At 39.1% G+C, this 26507-nt stretch overlaps 3 protein-coding genes and 1 long non-coding RNA gene across 5 annotated transcripts; 3 read left to right on the forward strand and 1 right to left on the reverse strand.

Annotated features, from left to right (window-relative positions):
- Positions 1-708: 708 nt before the first annotated feature.
- Positions 709-6239, reverse strand: LOC144656040 (flavin reductase (NADPH)-like). Its single transcript, XM_078516268.1, has 4 exons — positions 6060-6239; positions 3478-3651; positions 2304-2497; positions 709-1323 (listed from the first exon to the last, which is right to left on the reverse strand). The coding sequence occupies exons 1-4, from the start codon at positions 6191-6193 to the stop codon at positions 1169-1171; spliced, it is 657 nt and encodes a 218-aa protein (XP_078372394.1). The 5' UTR covers positions 6194-6239; the 3' UTR covers positions 709-1168.
- On the forward strand, positions 6201-11927 carry LOC144656041 (flavin reductase (NADPH)-like). The gene is made up of 4 exons (XM_078516269.1): positions 6201-6454; positions 7775-7930; positions 9820-10016; positions 11318-11927. Exons 1-4 carry the CDS (start codon positions 6309-6311, stop codon positions 11470-11472), a joined length of 654 nt encoding a protein of 217 aa, XP_078372395.1. The 5' UTR covers positions 6201-6308; the 3' UTR covers positions 11473-11927.
- A 2400-nt stretch (positions 11928-14327) lies between these two features.
- LOC144656039 (flavin reductase (NADPH)-like) lies at positions 14328-20241 on the forward strand. Of its 2 annotated transcripts, XR_013571240.1 has the most exons (5): positions 14328-14527; positions 16583-16756; positions 17462-17652; positions 18633-19752; positions 19857-20241. XR_013571240.1 is itself a non-coding variant. In XM_078516267.1 (4 exons), exons 1-4 carry the CDS (start codon positions 14385-14387, stop codon positions 18788-18790), a joined length of 666 nt encoding a protein of 221 aa, XP_078372393.1. In that variant the 5' UTR covers positions 14328-14384; the 3' UTR covers positions 18791-20241. The 2 variants fall into 2 exon arrangements, 1 of the variants encoding a protein (XP_078372393.1); XM_078516267.1 differs by having other exon boundaries at positions 18633-20241.
- Positions 20242-21831: 1590 nt separating this feature from the next.
- Positions 21832-23644, forward strand: LOC144656057 (uncharacterized). Its single transcript, XR_013571250.1, has 3 exons — positions 21832-22093; positions 22520-22592; positions 23349-23644. It is a non-coding gene; the product is annotated as an uncharacterized LOC144656057 (long non-coding RNA).
- Positions 23645-26507: the final 2863 nt, after the last annotated feature.

Here is a 26507-nt window from a genome sequence, read left to right on the forward strand (position 1 = left end):
TCCCCAAAGGGAGTCCTCCCCGGGCATCGGGCACGCAGTAAACATCCACGTCACTGTCACGCGATGCGTGACAACTAGTCACACTCGGCTTGAGCCAACTGGCCAGTACTTTCGGAGCTTATTCCAGTATTCCGGACCTTACTCGCCTGAGAAGGAACGCTGGTTCAAGGTCAAGTTAGTCTGCCAGCATTTTGTCGGGTTTCTATACCTTTTTCGATACGCAATTCAATTATACTCCTGTGTGGAAAGTGGCACTGTTTGAGTTAATCGCTTTGTTCAAGAACACGGACTCGAGGAGGCGCGGTGACTAAACGGTTAGCTCGTTGAACTACTGATTGATCGTTCAGTGCAATCCATACACGAACCATACTCCACAGATCACGCTATTTATTAGGAGTTACTCGATTTATTGGAATCATTTCGTTTACATTTAAATCATCATTTTTTAAAAGGACGTCTTTTCATTTCATTTTTTTTTTCATTGATTGTTCCTTATATACAGTGAAGCCTGTACCTCTTCTGTGACTTTTTACTTCAAAGACCATTATCCAAGTCTGGTTTACAATGATCTCGTCCTTCGCCGACACAAAAGTACTTAGTATAGACTACAACATGACCTTTTTAGGGGTTCCCTAATCGATGGTAGTTATCGATGGTACAAAAAAAAAACCGCTGTTCAATTCTCAGACAAATAGTCTAAATTGAAAATTTGTTGTGAGCAACGGAACAAAACTGTATTTAAATAAAAACCTGAATATAAATATCAGCCATTTTGGGGCTACGAATTCTCCCCGCGCCGACATTTTGATTTTGATGGCGTCAACAGGTTGCCTCTTTGCTACACAACAAATGCGGTTTTGTTTTCTAATAATAGCGACCATCATGTGACGTCATTAGAGCCAAACTGGTGATTAATAAGAAACTCAAAATTGCTGATATATGCATGCAACGCTAACAACTAGATGTGACACACTCTATTTCAGCACATTTTCATTTAAGATCACATTTGTGACAATTTCGCGATAATTTGTTTCAGCAGTTTACTCAGTGTTCGACAACTATCTTTTTAAATTTTGTGCCGTACCCTTATACGGGGTTTACATGGAGTCTTCCGTATAAAGGTGTTAATCAATCAGTTGGCAACGCGACCTATCAATCATATCCCATGTCACGCCTTCCTGCCAATGGCTACACACTTTCTGTCCCAGTCATGAGTGTTTAGTGACGCTAACATGAAGTCTGCGACATCAGCTCTTGGTATTTTCCATACAGCGCCAGGTACAAACTGCCCTTCAGTCACTGTGTAGTCGCTTTTGGCTGGATCTGGAAAACACCACAAGGTTAATGCTTCTCTTGTGACAGCTACAAAATTCCAAAAGAATAAAGCCACTAGAGGGAATTCCAGAGCATAACCTAATCGTGCAATTTTTGTACGCTTCAGCTAAATATTAAGATTGTTTTTTCGAGCCATGATCCGTATTTTGGCGAGCCGCGTATTCGAACCAAGCATACCCTGGCGAGGCCAAATTAAGACCGATACTATTCAGAAATGGCCGTAGCGTTCCAAAATTGCACTTTTGTATCTCCTTGATTTAAAAACACCTGAGGCGCTCATTTAAAATTTCGGGTTTTCCTACATCAATCGAACCAGCTTCATTTGATGCACTCCTATAACCAGAAAAGTGAAGTTGTTGGCCGGGGTTGCTATCTTCGTTAACATAACTCGGTAGCTTAATACTTAGTGCGTTCAGTGGACTGCGGATTGAGAAGTCCGGGTTCACGTCTGGCTGGGGACGATATGTTATGTTCTCGGGCAAGTCGCTTTACTCTCACACTGTCTGTCTTCACTCAGGCCTCGAGTATATTTTTAATCTGTATTTGTAATTTTATTATATTGAGCTGAAAAATCCTTTTTAGGGAGCGTCAATAAAGTATATTTATTTATTTATATGTATGTATTCTAGCGAATTGTTAGCGACTTGACAAAATTGCCGTTGGAGTTAAACCTGCGATGGACGACCATCCCATCCCATCTAGGGAAACAAGTTAAACTCGTCCCATTCTTAGGATTGAAGAAAGGTCAAATTTTACTGAGCAATGAAAGGGTTTCTATACATTTTAAATTTTGAATTGGTCTCCGCTCATGATGGTGCGTTGGAACAACAATCCATCAAGGCAGAGTAACAACAATTCTTGTCGCTCCATGCTATGGAAAATAGAGATACATCCCGACCTGACAAGCCTTTAGACTCCGGAAAAGTTTTACTTTCACCTTAACATACTCAAGATAAAAACTAGCTCACCGTTTATCAACTCTGGAGGCCGCACGACAGTGTAGCAGAGTTTTGTCTCCATTAGCAAGTTTTCCATGAGTGCCATATCGTGAATGAACCCGGCCATCACAAGTGGTTTCAAAAACCACTCCGCAAGTTTTGGATTTCCAGGTTCCTTTCGAGTGATCCACGACGTCACACATACTATTCTGTTCAGATTACTCCTGAAGGATACAGTAAATGGCGTAAGTCAACAAGTTATACATGATAGCAGTTTTATCGGTGACCTGCAGGCCCGGGGGAGGGGGGGGGGTACTCCCTATAATGGCCTATACGGGGAGGCTCCGCCCGTTAGGGGTACCTTTTTCATGCTTCAGGTATATAAAAGGGTAGGAATTTCACAAGCTAAGGTATATAAAAGGGTAGGGATAGCGCTCATTTAGGTATTTAAAAAGGCCTTCAATTAAAATACAGACGCACCTTATGGAGGTATCATTTAAATTTATTAAACGCTACATAAAAATAGCATCAAGACTTCTCGTTTTAGGAATTTGTCCTGTCTTTTCGGTATATGAAAGGGGTACCTTTTTTCAGTAAAAGGTATACGAAAGGGGTGCCTTTTCTGTCCAAATGGTATATAAAAGGGTAAGGGGTTGGACTTGGGGGCGGAGCCTCCCCGTACAAAACGCTTTTGAGTAACCCCCCCGGGCCTGCAGGCTCCTCGGACATACAAAAAAGCCCGTTAAAGGACCAGAATCGAGCGTGCCTTACCCTGGGGCATGTCCAAGAGTAACATCCCGGACAAGAGAGTTTATTGAACGTGAATTTCGTTTTATCTCGACTGTTCTATTTCGTGTTCATGGTTTACGGTTTATTCAGTCTCTGGTAAACAAGATTCACTACACTTTGCGCATGCTCAAGAAATCAGAACCGACCAAAGTCCGAATGGTGGTTAAACACCAAAAGGAAAATTATTACGCAACACGTACGCGACAACTAAAACCTTCGTTATTTCATAAGAGCGAGAATTGGCGACACTTGTTTTTGCATATTTAGAGAGTTTGTTAAATATTTCTTTTAATAAGACAATCCACTTTTTGCTCTAACAACATCAAATTTTCGCGATTTATTAGGAAAAGAACGAAAAACGCGAAAATTTCATGTAACAAGGTATTCCATAGACTATTTTTACTATTAAACTTACTTTTCCATCGCTGATGTTATTGCCTTTATTGACTCGGAGTACAGTGTTGTGTGTTTAAAGACACTTGTGCCATGTGCACCAAGACAAGATAATACGGCATCTTTTCCTTCTAGGATGGGAACCAATGACTCTGAATTGAGTACATCCCCTTTAATGACTTCAAGCTTTTCATGCCTGTTATAACAAAAGGAAAATTAAGATAGCACCACCCCGCGTTCTTTATTTTTGTTTTACTTATAATCTCGTTAGAGTTTCTCCACCAAAGGGCTAGGTTGAATTACCCCAATGCTAGGGTAGCTCCAGCACTCGCACGTGGAGGAGCAGGGATAGCGCAGTGGTGAGAGGTTCTATTCCCGGACCCGGCGTCATATGTGGGTTGAGTTTGTTGTTGGTTCTCGTCCTTGCTCCGAGGGTTTTTCTCTGGGTTCTCCGGTTTTCCTCCCTCCACAAAAACCAACACCTCTAAATTCCAATTCGATCGGGAATCCGAGGGCCACAGGTTTGTCAGTCGAAAGACTGTTATGTGCAACCCTCGTAAAACAAAGTTGATTTATTTAATCTTCCACAGACGTAACCATACTTGTTAATTTTTCGTTTTTTGTCGGTTTTACCTGCCTTAGAAACCTATTATTTTGAGGATTGTTTGTACTGACATCAGAAAAAAAGACATCAAAAGTAACAGGGCTCTTTAAATAATAAAAAATGACTTACTGTTATATATGGGAGGCGCGGTGGCCAAATGGTTATAGTGCGTCGGACTCCGGATCGAGCGCTCCGAGTTAAAGCCCCAGCTGGGGTCACTTGTGTTGTGTTCTTGGGCAAGACACTTTACTCTCATAGTGCCTCTTAATGCTGGGGGGGGGGGGGGGGAACCCTGCAATGGACTAGCATCCCATTTAGGGGGGAGTAGAAAATTTTTAATATTCCAAGCCGCTTAATGCTACGGAAACCGGGATAAGCTCCTGCAGTGTGGGCCGCTTGGCTCGTGGCTTCTCCTTCTCCTTATTGCTATATCGTGATATAGCCTAGCCTATATTTTTATGGTAATGCGATCACATGCACTAATGCTGGGTTCCACTCTTTACATTGTACTGTTATGGGAAAGTAGGTGATGAGGGCTTGCATTAGTTTGTGTCTACGATCTGATCTGACGGAATGCTATTAACTATTTAGCAATTACTGGACGAGTATGATCTGTGAAGAATTATGCAGATCGAGGCGAGTTGACTTTCATTCCAAAGTTTCTTTTTAAGCTGGCGCAGATTTTGTCTGCCACAACCACAGAAAAACAGCATTACTTCAAAAAACACTTGTTTTGTAGAGTGGTAGGGTTTTCTGTTTTGATCAAACCGCATCCATACAATTTCTTTATGTCTTGCTCAGGCAATTGGAGGTTTGTGTTTAGTTTTTGCAAGTCCTTGTTTCTTCAGCTCTACGCACTGTGCTTCGTAAACTCGGTTAGCTTCACTAAATTCCTTGTCCTTTATAATGTCGATATTTAGCACTTGCTTGAAGTGTCTATTCAAGCCAAATCTGATGGCACGAAGCGAGGTTTTCGAGTACAGGTCTCCATACTTCTTTCTAACTTCGGCAAAGAATTTTCTTAAAACGCGCGCCATCGAGCGCCAAGTCCTCCGCTGTGGCTGGATCAGGGAGTTTTCTCTTGAACATACGATTTCAAAATCTATTGACTCCCCTTCGTTGCTTCTTTTGTGTTTTGACTTTCCTTGTCTTCTAATAACTTGAAATTTTTCCCTCTTCGTAATGCTCAAACTTTGCAGCCATTTTCGCGCTTTCTAGCTGTTCGGCATTGAAGCCGTTGTTGCGTGAGGTCAATCGTCCAATAATTTTTCTATTATTGGACGGCAAATCAACATCAATCGTCCAATATTTATCACGTCAATGCAAATTTGGTCGGTGCTAGCCGGTTAGCTGGAATTGGCCGGGATTGTAAACCAATCACAAATGAAGAAATATTTTGAATGAATATTAATATGTAGTAGATTTTGCTATAATTACCTTGAAATGGCACAGTACTGAGGAGAAAAATTTCTTTAATGACGATTCAGGGTAAAGTTCTTTACAAAGCAAACATGAATGGCGCGATGCCTTTCATAGCGTGACCACATTTCGTTTCTTTTGTTTCGGTTTGTTGTCACGAACTATAAAATCACGCAATACAGCGAGACAACAAATAAACATGCAAAAGAGAAATTTAACTTGCTTTTAGGAAATGATCTTGAATAACCGAAACGCAAAGATGAATCATACACATAAAGTGTGTAACAATTTACCCAAAAACCCCAAAGCGAAAAAAAAAAAACCTAGCGGGCTATAATTAACTTTGTTTGTCTAGAAATAATTTTTTACATCAAGTACTCCCTTTAATCGAACAGGAATACTTGTCTTTCTTAAACCAGCTTAAAAAAATAAAAAAAAAACATTTAAAAAACATTTTAACTGTTAATATTAAGGTGTTAAAAATCCTATTATCACGTTCCGGGTTCTATTCAAGAAGTGAGAAGCTTGCGTCCTATTCAAGTCATGAAATCTAGCCCTGCCAATACAATTTAATCACTTACTTGATGTCGAATTTCTCTGGACTTCTAACGATAGCAGAAACCGTGTGACCCTTCGCCAATGCCTGCTGTATCACAAGACGACCCATCGGCCCTGATGCGCCAAAAACCACTAACCGCAGTTCAGCTGCCGCCATGATTAAACTTTAGCTCAGCAACTGCTCAGCGAACAAGTTGTTGTGGTCCACTTCTACGTCGTGTAAGAACACACCAAATGTTGTTATTTTGTTTTCAGTCACAGGTTGATAGTACATGGCGGCTGCCGAGTTGCTCTATCCAAGGCTCGTAGTTCTCGGTTCCACAGGAGGGACTGGACTTCAGGTGGTTCGACAAGCTCTGAGGAAAGGTCATTCTGTCGCAGCAGTTGTAAGGAGTCCAGAAAAACTGAGCGAGCTCAAGTAAGGCATCATTTCTTTGGCGTGCTGAGTGTCACGTAATGTCTAGATTTAACATTTTTACAGCGGAAATTAATATCTAAAGAAATAAATTTAACTCAGCAAACCCAAAGTGATCAAATGAAGGGAAGAAACTCAAAGTAAGAAGGATGAAAGAGGATTTACTATAACTAGTAATACGTGACTCGCAGGGCCTCGCGAAGCTCTGGGTTGGGGAGGGGGGGGGGGGGTGTTATAAATAATGAGTGGATTATTTGAAGTTGAACATTAATTGAATTGTACATATTCAATTTTCCACAGTAGGCAGAAAGATATATTTGTTAGAAATTTTATTTCAACGGGCATGGCCGCGACACCCTCGTTCCCAGGGTCTACTCCGCTTTAAAGATGGTGGCTTTTTCTGGTTCGTAAAGAGGTATAAAGCGTTGGGAAGCGCAGGCTATTTTAAAAATCATCGACAAATTATTGGATAGTCGCATTTTGGACATTTATTTGATGGCATAAAAAAAAAAAAGAAGAATGAACGGCAGGAGGATTCGAAGTCTCCCCACGCGCGCCCCTGATGGCGATGAAAGGTTTATTAGCGTTGAGGGAGTATTATGTGGAAATCTATGTTATTTTAATCCGAAAAGAAAAAAACGATAAAAATGAAAGGCTCAGGATTCGAACCCACAAAAAAAAAAAAAAAAAGAAAAAAAAAAAAAACCCTAGCCGGATTCGAACCCCCGACCTCAGGTCCGAAGATTTGATTTCAAGTTCGATGCCTTACCATTAGGCCACCAGCGCGCGGCGGCCGTGTGACGTCATTTCCGCCACACACCAAGCTCACAAATATATATAGAAATATATATGACCGTAAACTCCACACGAGATTTCATCCCGCCTGATCCCTTTGAGGGACAAAATTATACACCCCGCTACGCTCGGCCTTCGGCCTCGCTTCGCAAGGAACAATTAGAAATAAGTAAATAAACATCGGGGTTGTAGGGCCATAGTTCCATTTAATATCTCCACCCCCTCCCCCTCCCTTCCCGCTGTAGACGAAATCACACATATTTTTGAATGAGAACCAATCACACTTCAGAATAAAATTATTCAAATATAGACTTTTTAAGCCAATAACCCGGGGGGGGGGGGGGGCACTCAAAAAAGTTTTATACGGAGTCATGCTTCCGGGCGGAGCCTCCTCTTATAGGCCATTAACTCTAATGGAAATAACTTTGTTATCATTTTCCAAGTAGCCTGTGGCAGCAGTTGCACAATCTTACCACCCATTTTTGAGAAGAGTTCCTGGACTAATTAGTTACTTGCATGCTTTTGCAGACATGAAAATCTTGAAGTTGTTAAGGGAGATGTGTTTGATCCAGAGTCCTTAGCTCCAGTTCTTGAGGGCAAGAATGCTGTGATGTCATGTCTGGGTTTTGGAGTAAAAATACAGTACTCGAAGTCAATAAGATCCATAATGAGAGCGGCAGAAAGGTAACTATTAATCCAAATTTCTTATAAATTAATTTATTCTGGCACTATTTGAATATTTTGTGTAAGCTGTCCTGTCCAGACTCTACATTACCGCCAAAAAAATTGGCAAATTTTGCAATACCGCAAAAAATTGGAAATTTCTTGGCAGATTCATCGCAAGGGGAATGAAAGATGCACAACCATGTGGTGGGACTGTGGAAACAATGACACAGTCAAACTGTGAATTAAAAAACAAGGCTGTTTCACCGATTACATCCAAAACAACCAGAAACGGCTAAAAATGGTCAGGAAAAAGGTGAAGGATATTACGTTTTTATACCGACTATCGTCCACCAAAACACTAATTAAGAAAATACATCCTACAGGCTTGGAGAATACTGAAAAGGGGTGTCAAATGGTAAATGCGAGACTGCGATACGGTGAGACTGATATCTTCTCTGCGAGCCTAAGATCTTTTTAACCTTGGAAAGAAATCGAGACTCCGAGAAGGTGTCAATTAAAGAAAAATTTGAGAAGACGACACCCCTGAAATTTGGCTAAAATTTTTGCGAGACACACATTTTTTTGAAGGACCATTCAGCACCCCTTGCAATTCAAGACTAAGATTACCAAAATATATTTTTGTACCTACCACATAAAAAATTGACCAATACCGTGATGACGCAAACACCAATGCCCCCTCGAGCTCTACTAGACAAGAGATAATGGACTAATATCATGAGAGTAATGATATTTGGCTGGGGAGTATCACAGGAGTCAGATGATTCAGTTAACTCATTGGTGCTGTTGCTCGGTTTTTGGTTTCTGTAGCAGAAAGCAAACAGAAGTATCACAAATCCCCCTACTCTCCTACCAGCTGTTGTTTGGGATTGTCACGCAAAGCCACAGACCTAAGGGGGGAAAATCATTGCATGACAAGTCCAACAATGGCAATGTATAAGAGATCTTAAGGTGGCTTGTAATGGTTTATATATTGATTCCCATCTTTGGCATTCTATTGCAGCTTATTAGAATTACGATAAGAAACCCTGTTAAGTAGCCACCCATTAAGCAGCCATCCCCTATTAAGCGGCCAGTTATCAAAGTCCCAAAATTATTGTCGGTGAAATACTATAAATAAAACCTCTATTAAGCAGCCACCATGACAGTTATGAGGCTTTATTATATGGCTACAATAGTACGCGGGCTCTGATTGGCTGCTGAGCGGGCATTATTTTCTTGTAATGACCGGGCATTATGAAAATGTTTCTCGGCTCGACGGTTTTATGAGTTGTGAGTAAAAGCTACTAGCGAGGGGGCAAAAACAACAAAAAATGCCGACAAAATATAACTATCTTTTCAATAACTGAAAGAAAAATATAAGCATACCGATACTTCTTTAGTATAAGCGACGAAGAGAGCCACAGAGAGCGAGAGCGAGAGCAAGTTTTACCTCCAGTGTTTTTCCCTTGATTATACTCTTTTTTTTGAAGTGTGCTTAAAGGCCATATAATAAATAACTTATTAATCTCGTCCGTTCGGTCATGACAGGGGAATCTCAGACCTCGACCTTGATGTATTGACCTCGCTGTCGCTCGGTCAATACATCAAGACCTCGGTCTGAGATTCCCCTGTAATGACCTCACTCTCGGTTAATAAGTAGTATGTATACCAGCCACCCAAAGGGGTCTATTTATAACCTTAAAAAGTTAGACTGAAAAGGTGACTGTTCGTTTATTTTGTACTTGTCTATAAAATCGGGTGTCGGAAATCAAATCGGACTGGGTATATTGTCTGATACCCATTGTCCGATTTTGTACCACATGACACGTTTTGTCCAATAAGCTGGCACAAAAATTAATCGGTGGGTTTTTAAAGTAAAAGTAATTCTTCTTCTTTGCCTCCACTAGGGCAGGTATTGCAAGATTAGTCTGTATGAGTGGCAGGTATACTCAGAAACACCCCCAAAATTCCACATCTTTAGACTGGATATTACGGCCACTTGCACAGGCACAGTCTTTTATGAAAGACGTAATGCTAATGGAGGACATTATAAATAAGTCAAACCTTTGTTACACAATTGTGAGACCTCCATTTTTGACTCAAGGTAAAACCCAATTCTCAAACGCTTCAATTTTCAGTGGTAATTTACCCCCGGGGGAGGGGGGGGGGGACTCCCATATGAAAGGGGCAGGGATGCTTGTCATCCCACTTAGGGGTATAAATTTCAGGTTTTCTGTCTCACTTAGGGTGTTCTGGACAAAATGGCAATATTTTCAGCAATCAGGGTCTCATTTAGGGTTGTACATGAAGAAATATACTAATATAAAGAATTTTGGTATCTTTTAGGGGTCTAAAAAAGGTTGAGCCACGCCCAGATTGGTCTCTTTTAGGGTCAGTTTTCAAAATTTCCGATGAGCATCCCTACCCCTTTTATATGGGAGACCCCCCCCCTCCCGGGGGGTAATTTAATCATGTCACTCAATCCATTGTGTATCCCCTTATTACTGGGAAAATGGGATTTGGGTCACTGGGATTGGGAATCACAAAAAAATGAGAAAACCTAATAAAACTGGGGCTCAGGGATTTGGAAAATCAAAATTTTGAAAAAAAATTGAAAATCCCCCCTTCAGGAGCCTCTATTGTAGATAAAGAATCCAACATGAAATAAATTATAAACTGGTCTTTAACTGCCATGTGGGCAAGCTTAAGATGGAATAGCTGAATATTGCAGGAACATGCAGACTTTAAAAGGATTCCATTGTTCCCAAAACTGAATCTTTTGTCAATGTACATTTTTATTGAGAATAAAAAATAAACTCCGACTTTCAGACTTCCACTCTGGTTAGCCCAAATAACCTGAACAACAGCTTAGCATGAAGAACACTCCAGTCAACCTGCCTACAATTAGCTCATAATAATGGTATTGGTAACATGATATTTCCTTTTAGCTTTGTTTTGGCAATTATCCCTAGTAATCTGTCACTAATGCTATATAATCCAAATTGTGTGGTTCAAGTATATGTCCATTCCCAGTCCCCAGATAAGGTTATGAGAAATTTCAATGGGGTGGGGAGGGGGGTGGTTTTGACTAGAATTTCTGTGGGGTTGGGGTGGTAGGTTCAAATGGCCTGGAAATGGGAAAACCTTCTAGAGGGTGGATATAGTTAGTTTCTGGGACAGCACCTGATCTGGTTTGTATAATGACCAGATGCATGAGCTTTCTAAATGTCCTTCATTGCAACCAAGCTATGTTAAAATTATTCAACAAATGCAAAATTCAATAATGTACCGTTAGGTCTGAAAGCACTTTTCATCATATTTTTGTCTTACATATAAACATTGTTTATTTGTTAAACTAATTCCCTTGGATCCCAAAAACAATCGTTTATTTTTTTCATTTTGCAGGACCTTTAACTGAAAATTATCAGGTATTTGATGGACAGCCTGCACGGGAGTTACCCTGGACAATGTCACGGGCTGATGTGGCTCACTTCATGTTGAAATCATTACAGACCAAGGAGTGGGACAGAAAGGGTGTGGAGATTGCTGCCAAAAAATAAACAGTTATAGACCATTAATATATTGGTTCTGTCTCAAAGAATAATTCTTTTATAAAATAGTGGGTAAGCGAAATGTACCTTTTAATATTATGGGTGACGTACGCCTACATGTATTTACAATAACGTTGTCAAATGGAATAAGGCAAATATGAATTAATTAGGCGTATGTTTGAAATTCACCGGAAGAAGTCGAAGAAATGGCCTCAAAGTTAACCGTTTCAAAAACGCATTAATCAATTTATCATATTTCACGATTGTTAAATATGACAACGTTATTGCAATTAGGTATATATAAGCATGCATCTTCATAAAACGAACTATATATTTCTAAATATAATTATAATAAAAGTAATTAAGTCAGGACTTGTAGTAGCTTTGACGTTTTCGTAAGAAACACAGGCATTTATATACCAGTAATGTGCACATGTAATGAAACATTAGAATGTTTCTAAGGTAATTTAACAAAAACGTAATCTAATAATAAAGTGTTAGACAATAGTTTAGGTGTGGTTTTCATAACTACTGCTATACGTTATCAGGTTAAAAAATAGAAATAACGTACAGAAAATAACAACAAAACACCAAATGTGGAGATTATGATCGATTTACTACAACATTGATCAATTATGGTAGGTGTCACATGGCATTTTGAAAAAGAAAATAACTTCACTTGATATAACAACCACGAAAACTGGAAGACTGGAAAACTATTTTTCTGTCGTACAATGGTCAAGCTTCTGGTTGAAATTCTTATCGCCTTCCGTGAATTTTTTTTTCTGTCGCTTTCAGGATATATATTTAATACATTACAACCGCGCGCTCTTATTGGACACAGCACGTCACGTGAACGCAATCGGATGGTTGAAAAATAATGCGTATATCGTCTGGCTGCCTGGCTCCGCTAGCGCCTATGGTTATTCCAGGCAGCCAGTACTCTAATTTATTTCTAATAAATATATTAGTAGAATTGTGAATTGTAAGGCAAGAAGAGAGTTGCTATTGCTGTGGAGCGCACGAACAAATGCAGAAAACCATATGAGAAACCATAGGGAACGCATGAGGAATTCAGGGGGAACGCATTGGAAACGCATTAGGGAACTCATGAGAGGTCGCACGAGGGAACACAAATTAAAGGGTTCGCAGAGTGCCACCCACTAATAAGCACGGGGAAAGCACAAAAACGTACGGGCAACGCAGGACGGAACGCGCTGGGAACGTATGAGGGTACCCAAAAACAATAGCGAAACGCGCGAGTGACGTCATGACTCAGACAAGACTCGGACAAACAAACCGGAATGGCGGAAGAATTTCCTAAAACACTTTCTAAAACGGCCGGTGTTCCTAAAACACCTTCTTGAAGGGAAAACTTCGCCTAGAGTCCATGTATTTCTCTCACAGCACCCTTATGCATATGTTGTTGTAAGCCTTGTAGTGAGTATCAAGCCTTCGCTTTCTCCCCTCCCCTTTAGAAAAAAGCCTGATACTCAGGCTAAGTGGGTGATAATCATTTGCATTCTATTTTAAAACCTTGCGCGCTTCCCTATTGGCTTCCATCTGACGTCATCAAAATTTTAAAATCTAAACTGTTAATCCTACAAAGCTAGCTATTCTTCCAGCCTTTTCACCAGTATTCTAGCCCCTTATTTTCTCTTGATTCTAGATATAAAGAATATGAACACCTATGAAATTTCGCTATCAATTCAATTCTTCGTTCAGGAGATAGAGCATTGTGAAATTTGTGATGTCCCGAATGAGCGAATTTCTTTACTGCCGCCAAAAGGGATATCGTAATCGCATTTTAAATTTTCAGTCGTGGTAACAATTCAGAAGTGAAATCTAAAATGTCTTACTATTATAAATCGTACAATCTACTTTACTGACTGTACAATTTGGCGTCTGCATACTAAATACTGTAATTTTCTCAAAATTATTTTCGTAATAACTCGGTTTTGAAAACGCTACAAGGGCTATAGTTTTGACAAAACACTTCTGCTGCTCTCTAATCTGGTAGTTTTCTGATGTTTTTAATACAAACAAAGAGTTTTTGGTACACTGATCAAAACCACGAATTAAATTTAAATATGCCTGGGATTTAGTTAGTGACAAAATGCAACGCACATTTCATTAAAAAATCAACCAGTTGAATGGTGATATGCGACCTTGTCAATGTCAATGGCAGACAAGTAGTAGAAGTACGTATAAGTAAAAGCAAAAACAGCTCTGATAGGGGGTCCAGAGAACCGCCTCCCCCCCGCCCTATCCGCCGCGGAATTAGTTTGACAGTGCTAAAATTAAGTGTTCTGTCTTCGTTTTGTTGAAACACCTCACACTCGAGAAGAACGAAGCATTTCAAAACCACCCCTGAGGAAAACATCTATTCACCCGACATTCCCACTCCCGCCCTTCACTTAAATACCGTAAAGGCTCTATAAGACTTGGGGGACTTGATTATTTCCTTTCAAGGCTTTCTGACGGAAGGCTTTATAGAAAGGGAGGCTTTATTTCGTTCATGTCTACAACGTCTTTATACCAAGAGGAAGTAATGGTTGGTTTTCACGTGACGTCATCAAAATTCTAAAATCCTGAATCGCAAGACCGCTGACTGTTTATCCTTCACTGGCGCATGCATGGCTATTAGACGTCCAGGGGGGAGACCCTTAACTACAAAATGGTTGTCATGCATGTCTTCTTCAACCTGAAATATTCTTCATGTTTATGACTCAATAGCTTTGGATTTTTTTTTTATAGCGCGTGACAGTATCGTTACAGCGTGACAGTGAAATAATTAATTTCTTCAAAAAATTTTCAGGGTCTGCAAGAAAAGGAGAAAGAGTCTGGGGTCGAGGTTACAGGTTGCGTGAGAGCGGTGTCTGTGTCATTTGCATTTGCAGAAAGTGTTGTTGTGATGACTCATGGCGGCTGTCGAGTTACTTTTTCCCAGGCTGGTAGTTTTTGGCGCCTCGGGACCGACTGGATTTCAGGTGGTTCAACAGGCTCTCGCGAAAGGTCATTCTGTCGCAGCAGTCGTAAGGAGTCCAGAGAAATTCGAGCTCAAGTAAGTCCATATATGGATCCAGGGGGGTGAATTGGGTTCACGGGTTGCCGAATTAATTATAAACGCTTGCGCTTTGGTACTTCAAAAGCTTTTGCGATAAACTGGATTTGGAAAATACCGTGGACCGCTGAAAAATCAGCATTAAAATAAACATCTACAGTCCGATGTGGTAGCGAAGCTACCTACATATGCCACAGAAAGTTTTAATGTAGCGCTGATCCGGACTTGAACGGCAATAGTGGCAGATCGACGGACAGGGGCAGAATATATCACTTCACCCCCTCCATAAATTTGATACTGCGCTATAGGCAAAAGCTTAGGTAAGTAAGGTCTAAATAGTTTGTAAAGGGAAACGATTTCTTATGCAATACACTCCCACATGAAACAGTGGCTCAAGCTTCTTTTGACCCCTAGGGCCTAGGGCCATTCCATTTTATATCCACACATCCCCCCCCCCCCTGTTGACGATGTTAGTCAAAATTTACCCTCTTAGAAAAAAAAGATCAAAGAACTGACATGATGCCCCCTCAGGAAAACCTGATTTTTCTTAACCCCATCAGAAAAAAGCCAACTTTTCCCCTAACCCCTTCAGAAATAATTTGAAAGATCAAAGAATGCCGACAGAGCTACCCCGTAAGAAATGACTTTCAAAACCCCTTCAGAAAAATTCGTCAACAGGGGTGTGAATATAAAATGGAATGGCCCCTAAGATAACATTTTAAAACATATATTTCTATATTTCTTCACGTGCAACCCTAAACGAAACCTTGACGGCTAAAAAGATTGGCATTTTGCCCTGAACACTGTGAGACCAAAATTGGAATTTACTCCCCCTAAGCGAGACGATGAGCATTCCCGCCTTTCATGTAGGAGTCCCTTCTCTGGGTGCGAATGTGTTTGGTGCTTTGTGGAACAAGATATACAATAAAATCCCTATTACTTGCAGAACCCTTGATTTCTAGAACTTGATAGAGGGTAGCAAAGGGGGTGTCGTGATCCCGTTTCAAGTACAAATTTTAACCAAATTCACGCGTCACGTATACTTGAAACAGCAGAATTCACGAATCACGTGTCTTTTCTAGCTATTTTCACGCGTCACGGTATAATTTTTGCCCTATTTTCACGCATCACGGACGAATTTTTGCCCTTTTCACGTGTCGTGCATAAACACCCCGCAGCCTTTTATATCCCTAATTTCAGGAACTCTTTGCTTTCTGAAACCAATATTTAGTTCCCTTTGGAGAGGTCTTTGGAGGTTTCGTGAAATATTAAGGATTCCATAGTATTACATGATTTAACCTTGATCCCAGATCTCTTGTGGGTCAACTGATGGCCAGATCTGGTCAAATGTGAAAAATAATATCTAAAATATAAATAAAATGGTATCTGGCCACTAATATTTGCCATGATTTCACCAAGACAACACTAGTTTTTGTATAGCAACTCGTTTTGCCTTAATCTGCTTGTCAAATTTCTTCAACAGCATGCAGTATTATGTTTGTAAACATTCAGCTTGCTACACTAACTACCATGGGGTGGGGGGGGGACTCCCATATGAAAGGGATGGCCATGTTTGTTGGAAACGAAGACCAATATAATTTGGGCATGGCTCAAACTTTTTTGGACTCCTAAAGGATACCATTTTAAAACCCATTTGTGGGCTTCATTAAGGTACGTTCTCAGTCCTACCTTAACAAGGGTATCCTTTTTGCCCTTTTTGGAAATTATCATGATCCGGATGTGATCCTGAAATGAGGTTCCTTTAAAAGACAATATCAATGACTGCTTTCACCTATAGAAATACACTGATTTGAAAAGCATCATCAAATCTTCCCATACAACCAAAATCTGTAATTTACACCCCTATAGCTAGAAAGAGAGTTGCCAAGCATCCCTGTCCCTTTTGTATGGGAAACCCCCAGAAAATATTCAAAGAACATCAATAAAAAAGGATAATTCCATTTTAAGCATTTGTGTAACACTGTAGCTGGCCAGTACTACCAATCATTTTAAAGAAGAATGCCTGATCTAAATGTAAATTACTTGCTTTTGCAGACATGAAAACCTTGAAGTAGTTAAAGGAGATGTATTTGATCCAGAGTCCTTAGCTCCCATTCTTGAGGGCAAGAATGCTGTGATGTCATGTCTGGGTTTTCATAAGGGAACATTTTTCTCACCAACCACACTTTACTCTAAGTCGATAACAGCCATAAAAACAGCAATGGAAAGGTAACTACCTGAACATTTATTTATACTGGCACTTATAATATTACTGTTACATTTCGCAAGTCGAGGTACCTGTATTACGTACTGGGAGAGCAGGAGTGAGCTGTGGTCAGTGACATGATTGGCGTGAGAGAATGCTTGTCCGCAACAATTTCTTCCCCGGCTCCCGCATTTTGTCAGCTTGCTGTAACAATTAGTTGTTAATTTCCAGAAAACATGATACAACAACTTCAGCCAATTAATAGATATCTAGTTAGTGAGCAGTGAAGTCTGTGTTGAGCCAAGTGGCCCATACTGCCATAGCTTATTCCAGTTTCAGTTCTGTAGTATCAAGTGGCTAGGAGTGTTTCTACTCCCCCCTGGATGCGATGTCAGTCGATCGCAGGATTACCCCCCCCCCCCCCCACAGCATTAATTTGCCAGTACCAATTTTTACACCTGTGTGGAGAGAGGCACTGTGAGAGAAAAGCGTCTTGCCCAAAAACACAACACAATGACCCAGACCAGGGCTGGAACCCAGACTGCTTGATCAAGAATCCAGCATGCTAGCCATTAGGCCACTGCATTTCTCAGTTAGTGAGTGGAAGTTGAAGATTTACGTGACATCATGGTGATGGTGATGATGACAATGGAAACTTTATTGACTATTTTCTGGACATCATGAACCATGGCCTTTTTGATGTAATTGTTCTATGTTCCTTTCACTAGATCAGGCATTGAGAGAATAGTTTGTTTGACTGGCATTTATACCCAGAAAGATCCCGCAAATCCCAGATGGATGGAGTGGTTTATCAGACCAATGGCACGATCCTTTATTGTTGACATGGGACTGATGGAGAACATTGTCATGAGCTCAAACCTTTGCTACACTATTGTGAGGCCTCCAATTTTGACTCAAGGTATGTAGAGTAGAATTTACGGATCAGCAACGCTCCATTCATCATGCTAGTTGTGTGTACTGCAGTTAACGAAAACAATGAAATGACTTGTTGCTGGCTAAGATTAAGCAGGTGAATCAAGTTTTGTTTGAGCAATAAAATTTACAAATGAAACACCCAATAGAGCAATTCCCTGTGTAGCTAGTGTGCGTGTGTGTGGGTGGAGGGGGGGGGGGGTGAAGGGGACTCAGGTATGTTTTGGGTGGGTGTGTGCTGCCTGGGTCTCCAAATTAGCACCCCATTGTCAAGGTATCTACATGTAGCACTGCTGTGCTAATTGGGGACACTGTATAAATAAATGAATATTGTAAATAGAACAGAAAACTTGTTAAAAATCCCAACTAGCAGGAGGCTGTCCAGTTAGCTATTTACAGAGCATGGAGGAGTTGAATACTAAATGATACCCCCCTTCTAAAAAAAATTTATATACACTTGTAGGTTAATTTTTAATACCCGTTTCTAGCTGCTGATAATTTAAATCTTTCGTGCGTTTGAAATGTATACCCCTTTCTAGTAACAGTTGTCTCTTAAGTGGACACCCAAAATGTGCTGTTCCAGAAAATATCCATACCCCTTCCATGGAAGTTGTTTTGGTATGAAGGTGAATTGTTTATCAATGACACAAGCATGGGGCAAAGAAAAAATCTGAGTCCCCGACGGGAAACGAACCCATGGCCTCCAGATACCGGTTGGGCGCTCTAACCAACTGAGCTACGGGAGACTCGTGGTGAGCTGGGCCATTTACTAGGTTGATATGTGTCACGCGTCCTGCATACTGCTAGGAGCAGCAACGTCGAAATCATCAAGTGTGTAGTACATAAAAAAGATGGTAAATGTTAAGCTCAGTGATAAATAACGAAGATGAATTGTCCAACAACGGACACGAGCATAGTACCTTTTTGATCCTAAAAATAATATAAATTTTAAATTTTATTTTGCAGGACCTTTAACTGAAACAAATTATCTGGTAGCTGATGGACAGTCAGTACCAAGGTCTGCCTGGTCAGTGTCACGGGCTGATGTGGCTCACTTCATGTTGAAATCATTACAGACCAACGAATGGGACAAGAGAGATTTGGCAATTGCTGGCAAAAAATAAACAGTCTTGGTCTTCCATCCAAGTTTAGTTTTTTTTGGTATTAAAATAGTGGGTAAGTGTAAGGTGCCCTTAAGTATCGAAATGGATGTATGAATGCGTCTTCTTAAAATGAACTACTGCAAAATTCCGATTGTAAGCTAAGCCCACCACCTCCCCAAAAAATATGACCCACCAAATAAAAGCCTCCCCTGATTCCCGTCACAAAACCCTTGTGATAATAAACCCCACCCCCCCCCCCCACCCCCTCCCCTGACAACGTACCACGTTGTGTTCTTGTATAAACCTCAATAAATATTTCTTCAGACGCAATATCCCCTTCAAATATTTGTAAACCCAAACATTTTGAAACGCAAAATGTCTTCCGGTAATATAAAGAACACTCGTTGTTTCCCCTACCCCGAAAATAACCCCACACAAAAGCCTTGTGAAGGCTTTATTATCGAAAATTTACAGTATCAATACATATTAACAAATATGCTTTAGACGGTATTTATATATAGCGTGCATAAGGAAAACTAGACATAGATTTTACCATTGGATTGAACAGACTTTCATAATACCAAACACAATTATATAGCATTATTATAAGATTACGTTTCTGTTAAATCTGTAATAATCAAGGTCTTGCAAAGTCTTGATAACTGTTGTCAGCCCTGGCGGGCCTTAATAGATTGGGCTGACCTTGGTTATCTCTGATATCACTAAAACAAAATCCATTATATTGCTTATTACTTGCCTGAGTTTCGTTTGTTTCCTGTGTTAATAAATAGTTAAACAAACTAACAGAAATAGCATTGAATGGATTCGTTATCGTGGTTTTTGTAACATTTCTGTTGGAAGTCAAATCAGTTTAGGTGTAAATAATGGGTTTACTGATTGCTTTCTTAACACTGTCTTAAATGCTCGAAACATTGAAATGGAAAATCGAAATAGTGGTGTACACACAAAAAAAAACAGAGACAGTAAGAGAAGAGAAGATTATTTTATCTTTTATGGCTACTATAGCATTTACGTAGTTGTTAGACACGCTAAAAGTATTTAAAAACCGTTTTAGTATGCAGCGGAGTTGCTGCATTGTCGCTATTAGAATAGCTTATAATAATTTATAGTCCTATTAGGTATTCTACTTATCTAGAATCGCCTAATTCTTATATCTTTAATATGTAACCTCAATTTACTAAATATTTATTTGTTGTTGTGGAACAACAGCAATAGACATTGTAAGACATTGCGCTTCTGAGGTATGCTTTCCTATGTGTTCCCTGTGCGTTCCCAGTGAATTTGTCGTCCGTAAGTTTTATTTATTCAGGTTGCGATGCACAATAGATACGTCAACGTCTGAAGAAAGTAAAGATAGAGAATAAATATGTTGTGGTTCAAGTTTACCCTTGGTACAATCTGGTATTTTCCTTTGTTTTATATTCATTATCATATATTACCATACACCAAAGGCCATCCCAATAAAATGTTTCGTTTCCCATCGCCCGACCGACCCATTTTTTTCGAAAAGTAAAAAAAATCCAGATTCACTAGTCAAAGAAGCAAGTACTTCAGATTACAAGCACACGATCTTGTTTTGTCAACAACAATTGGTATGATGTGATTTAATAAACATTGATACTACGTTGTTTAAAGACTGTAAAGGAATAACGAACGAAAAGACCACGTTTTCGAGTTGACTTTGTAGTCAGGCTTTCTTGACTTAGCAGCCCGGCCTTTTCTGGAACCCAGAACCCTTTAAGTGTTCCATTTTTGTTTTGCCCGACCGACCGACCCACCATCACAAGAAACGATCTTACGGAAACGATCCAGATTTCTCCCAACGGGCGTGCTAAAGGACTTTTATTTTAAAGTGATACTACCTTCTGTAAAATATGGTTTAGTTTTATGGTGATCGTGTTGTAACTCCAATATGCTAGACTCTATAGAAAGACTACATTGTAGGGCAGCAAGAATAATTTTCAACTTGCCCAAGGACATGCCGTCAAATGATGTGCTCAAATATTGTAAGCTCGACATCCTTAGGCTATTTTATAAGGCAAACAACGGCAGCCTGCCCGAGCCCCTGACGAAATCGATACTAGACAACTCCAGTCATGGCTATTCGCTCCGAGGAAAACAATAATAATAATAATAATAATAATAATAATAATAATAATAATAATAATAATAATAATAATAATAATAATAATAATAATTATAAAAACAATATATAATTATAATAAAAACCTTCCCAAAATCCTTTGCAACTGAAAAATCGTCAATGCCAAATAGCTTGGTCAGTTTGAAGTCAGCAGGAGTAGTACGTCGTATAGAAATAACTCTTACCATAAACTACTTCTTGTATAAGTCGTAGGTTGATGACGTCATTAGTCACGTGACTTTGCTCAGAAGTTCGTTTTTGCTCACTGTGACGAAAATAGTTTATTACTAAAAAAGCAGTCATTGCAGTTTGAAGCACATTGGTGTGAGGCATTTTGGACTGCCCAGGTACCGAACAAAATATCAAAATTAAGGTAGCTATGCACAATTTTCAAAAAATGGGAGTCTGGGTACAAGTGCGTATCTGGCGTTGCATTAAATGCGAGGTAACAAGAAAATACATGTTGGTAGACACTTATATGTGAAGTAGTTTTTAATTAATCTAATTGTTATGACGTCATCGCTCACGTGACCAGAACGGATCACATTTTTAAATTTGCTTGAAAACTTTACTAGAACCTCTCTCTTAGGATTTTTTTGAGCAAAGTTGTAGTTTTTTAAATAGTGTTTTGAAAAATGGCCATTATTACTTTTTCGGGAAAAAGTACGGCAGTAAAAAATACAATTGAAAAGTTTGTTGGCTTCCTACTCAACGACCATTTGCATTTGAAATAAAAGAAAATTTTGCCAAAGGCTTGAGTGTATCCTCTTTATTATAGCGTTATAAGTTTGTTTTCATTGTAATTGCTTTGGGCGAAGTTGAACGTAATTTCTTTCAGACAAAGGAGTGGCGCTTGGGGAGAGTTTTAGCTGTGCCCCCCCTGCTTGCGGATTCCCCGCGGTCCGTATTGCGGGCGCATTTTCAAAATGGCGTCGATCGATTAGTGTTTTGATTTTGCAATTTCGAGTTCTATAGGATAGTTTTGTCAATGTTCTTTCTTCTTGACGCGATCACGAGTCCCGAAACAAAGAGTATTCGATATCCTTGATTTGTATTCCCGATACTGGAGAAGAATATGGAATGAGGAGAAACGGTGGAAGCTTTTCGCACAAACATTTCTAACAGAGACTTAATACAGTGATGACCTGAGGTCCCTTCAGGTAAGCGTTTCTCATTGTACTATAATTTCATTTTGAAGACTGACTTAAGCTTATGTCTTCGGCGTTCGTGTGAAGATTTATAAAAGTGCTAAAGATAGAATCGTACTAAAACTTAGCTGGTCTTAGCTCACTGGAATTAAAGCCGAGCTCGGCGATAGATCTTGTAGATCGATTTTGAGGCGATAGTGTCATAGTAATGTCACTCAGTTCGTCGAGGCATGTAATTTCTATTTAATTTAATAAGAATCGCATCCTTTAATTATTGATACGTGAGGAAATGTTTGTCAAAATATTGACCATGTGGTCATTTCCGGCCGCAAAGAAATAAATGAGACCATTTCTGAAGTTTAAATTTGTATCTTTCCATGATGTGTATTGTATTGCCAGACATAGATTGACGTTTCTTTTGCATTTTGTTGTATACAGGTAATTTGTGGGATTATCAGAATGTCTAAACAGGATTTACAGAATTCAGAACTGAGGACTTTCTGAATTACTGGTGAGTTAAACTATGGATTATAACAAGTTCAGGCAGTTATTGATCTCTTCAGCCAATCTCAGCAATTCCCATCCTCCTCTCTTCACACATTCACCACCTGAGAAATTTTTAAAAGATCTACTTTTTGACCAGACATTTGCCTACGTTATAAAAAAGCTGTTTGACATTTTTTAAGGCATGTATTTTCAGTTGTTGGATGGCCTTAAGTAGCATTTTAAACTACAGCTAGCAATGTTAAATATTTGTTGTGGTTTAATTTTATGTTTGGTTTAAAATTTTTCAAACCAGTTTGCTTTTTATTTCCTTTTGTTTCAGATTATAATTAATATGAGACAATAGAAAATAAAAATCAAACTGGTTTGAAAAATTTTAAACCAGGGATAAAATTAAACCACAACATATTCAAATGAAGACTGACATTTTTTTTTTGCAAAATTATGATTAATAAAAGGAAGGGTGCCAAGAAAATTGATTTCTTCCTGGCCTGACCCAGGTAGACTGTGAAACCATTATATGCTTGCCCAAAGTCCCATATTTCTCTGGAAAGATCAACATCAAAAAATAAAAATCCATAAATGTCATTTGGCTATCTAGCAAGTGGAAAAAATTATTGAATCCACTAGCCCAAAATGAAAGCAGTCAGTTTTTTTTTCACACACCGAAAAAAGCCATTTAATAATTATACAGTCTGCATGCTGGAAAAATAGCAATTTCATCAAAATAAACAGTTTTTGTTTGTTTTGTTTCTATTTTCAGGTGACTTGAAGAGTGCAAGCACATTCCTCTTACTGACTTAGTCAAAATGAACTCAAAAATACACATTGTGTTAATGTAATAAAATTGTCACATGATTGATTCCCACATGTTGCCAGTTTAAACCTGAATATACTTTAGCGACATTATTTTATAGCTATTTATGTAATATGAACATCCCAGAACCCAATAAGGCTACATGTGAATACTGACACTTTATTACATGTAAGTTTTGAAACCATTCTGGGTTCATGACAAAACTATTTTGTTTTGGCATGATTGTAGATTAGCCAGGCACTTTTTTTGCATAACTGAAATGACTGCCACCACAGTCCGCAGTCACCATACAAATATCAAAATTGCATGCTGAACTGATTTTAATGTCACCGCAGTCCACAGTCCGACACAAAAAGTTTGGTGTTTAGATTGCCTGCCACTGCGTAGTCACGCATTTCTTGTCTGTCACTGTGGTCCGCAGACCCATAGTGAACATATGGGACAGAATGTTTTGTGTTTAGAGAGGCCTACTTATTCATTTAGGTTAGCCTAATATGCACTTTGGTTAGCCTGTTCACGGTAAGCTATCTATATTTGTAAGGGCAACACTATATATTGTTAACATGAAGAATTCTGGGTACACTACGGACTGCGATTAGGTTGCTTGCGGTTAGCCTTTATATTGTGTTCAGGATATCTACTGTTCTGAAATCCACTACGGGACTGCGGACCGAGGTGGCAGGCGATTATAACATTTACTAGCATTTCTTAGAATCGACTAGGGGACTATGGGCCCCGGTGGCAGGCGATTAGCAGACTTTGTATAATTTTCAAGTAAAACACTATGGGACTGTGGACCGCGGTGGCAGGCAATTATAACAATTTAATTCAATTTTGATCAATGGACTTCATGACTGCGGACTGCGTTATGAGTGAAATATAACTTAACAAAAACATTTCACTGCGGACTGTGGACCACGGGAGCAGATGAATAATGACGGGGTATTCTTCAGTTGCTCCTTAGTTTTAATAAAAATAATGAAATTACAGAGAATTTACAAAATTATTATCGCAGACCATAAATTTACTCTAGCGCAGGCTAAAGTGTCTTCAATAGTGTAAAGGTCGGGACAACTTATGCGACTTGACAGGTCGCGGAGACAAGTCGCTCCATGTGTACTGCTTACAACTAAGTCGTTGCAACAAGGTGTTTGTTTGGTGCACAAACAGCGAATTTGGAAGAGTGGGAATGCAAACTAGTTTTCCATATTCAATATGGCGAAAATACATGACGCGCTCTCAAACCAGTTTGAATTCGTGCAACACGTCGCAGGGACAAAATTCTGTTGCAGCGACATAGTTTGTCGCATGTCACACTAGGCGACTGTCGCCGCGACGTGTTGCAGCGACGTGTCGCCTAGTGTGTCCAGACCTTAATGGCAGTTCAATTATAATGTGTGGTTCCAAAAATATCCATACCTACCCCAAGGATGGACCCATCCGACCCCCTGGAATTTTTAGTTTAGCTTCATACTTTATTTTAAAAATTTGGGCTATTGTGCCCTCCCTCCCCTTCGGAATTTCCATTGACCATCCTTGGGGTGAGTATCGAATTTTCTGGAAGCGTACAATGTAAGCATTTACTTATATAAGTAAGCTGCAGATTTATACAGACTAATCTATTTTTTTAACCTTTTCACATTTTCCTGTTTTCTATGGAATATATAATTATATATTGTTTTTACCGGTTTCACTTGTAATAATAATAATAATAATAATAATAATAATAATAATAATAATAATAATAATAATAATAATAATAATAATAATAATAATAAAGATATTTTAGCAGGGAGCCCACGTCACAAAAAGGTGGTTTTCAGTGGGCCCCTGCATAAAATAAATAACAAATATGATAAAAATGGTTAAAAAGTGAATATAAAAATAGAAGATGAAAAAGTTAAATTTTAAAAAATGAATATAAGAAATTAAAAAACTTATCAAATACTTCTAATATGTCTTTTAAAAGTTAAAATGTCAAATGCGCTTTTTGCTTTGTCGGGTAAAATGTTCCATTCGTGAGCAGCTTGATTAATAAAACGGTTCTGGCCCCAGGAGCGACATGACTTAGGCCGCTACAAATGTCATTTCGTCCACGAGTATTATAATTATGAATGTCTTTAAAGCTATAAAAATTAAAATCCCAGTCAATCAAGCCATTTAATGCCTTAAAAAACAAAATTAATCTATGAAGTCTTCTTCTTTCCATTAAATTATCCCAGCCAAGCTGTTGGAGCGCCTCGGTAGCAGATGAATGCCTTGGCATATCGAGCATATCGAATCTTGGTATCTTCGATACCAAGATTCAACTCGCGATTCATAAAGGATTCACTCAGATACAAGGGATTTGTTCTTTGGAACATTGTTAAATACCACAATCAACAGAAGAGTTTTTCAAGTTTTTTAGAGCTAAGGAGGCATGTTGTAAATAGAGCATATTTTAAATATTTAATTTTAACGCGCTGTCGGCTTCAACAACCCGCCACAGACACGGTGATTTTTATATATAATTAGTTTTTAGTTAGTTTATTGTAATCATTTAGTATACATAGCAACAGTCTAGTTAGTATTTAATTAAATAATTAATTTTACTGTAAATATAAGAATTGTAATTTTAGATTTTTTAATTGTAATTTTAATCTTAGCATAGTTAATTTAAATATACGACCCCACAAGCTTTTAGCTTTTATTATTATCGTGTCAAAATAAAGTTTTATCTATCTTTTATCTAAGAGACGGGGCGATGGGAAACGAAACATTTTATTGGGATGACCAAAGCAAAGAAAAAATATATTTCATGAAATAAAGATGAAAGTTATATCAGACTCCATACGTTTGGTGCATTTTCTTGTCTGTTCTCCAATGCGTTCCCGGTGCATTCTCTCCTGTATTCTCGAATTCGTGCGTTTCCTGTTTGTCCTGTCGTGCCTCCTGTCCTTTTGTTTCTGCATTTGTTGTGTGTTCACAATAAATTGGCGTGCGTTGGCATTCGTTCCGTGTGCGCGCCGCGATTCGTTCCCGGTGTGTTCCCTCTTGCTTTGCCCGTGCGTTATACCACATAGTGATACGTTTCGTAGAGCATTACCCCCGCAATGGTTTCCTGTG

Source organism: Oculina patagonica, chromosome 6 (genome assembly GCF_052425735.1).
Source record: "Oculina patagonica isolate OP01 chromosome 6, crgOcupat, whole genome shotgun sequence".
Classification (NCBI taxonomy): Eukaryota; Metazoa; Cnidaria; class Anthozoa; order Scleractinia; family Oculinidae; genus Oculina; species Oculina patagonica.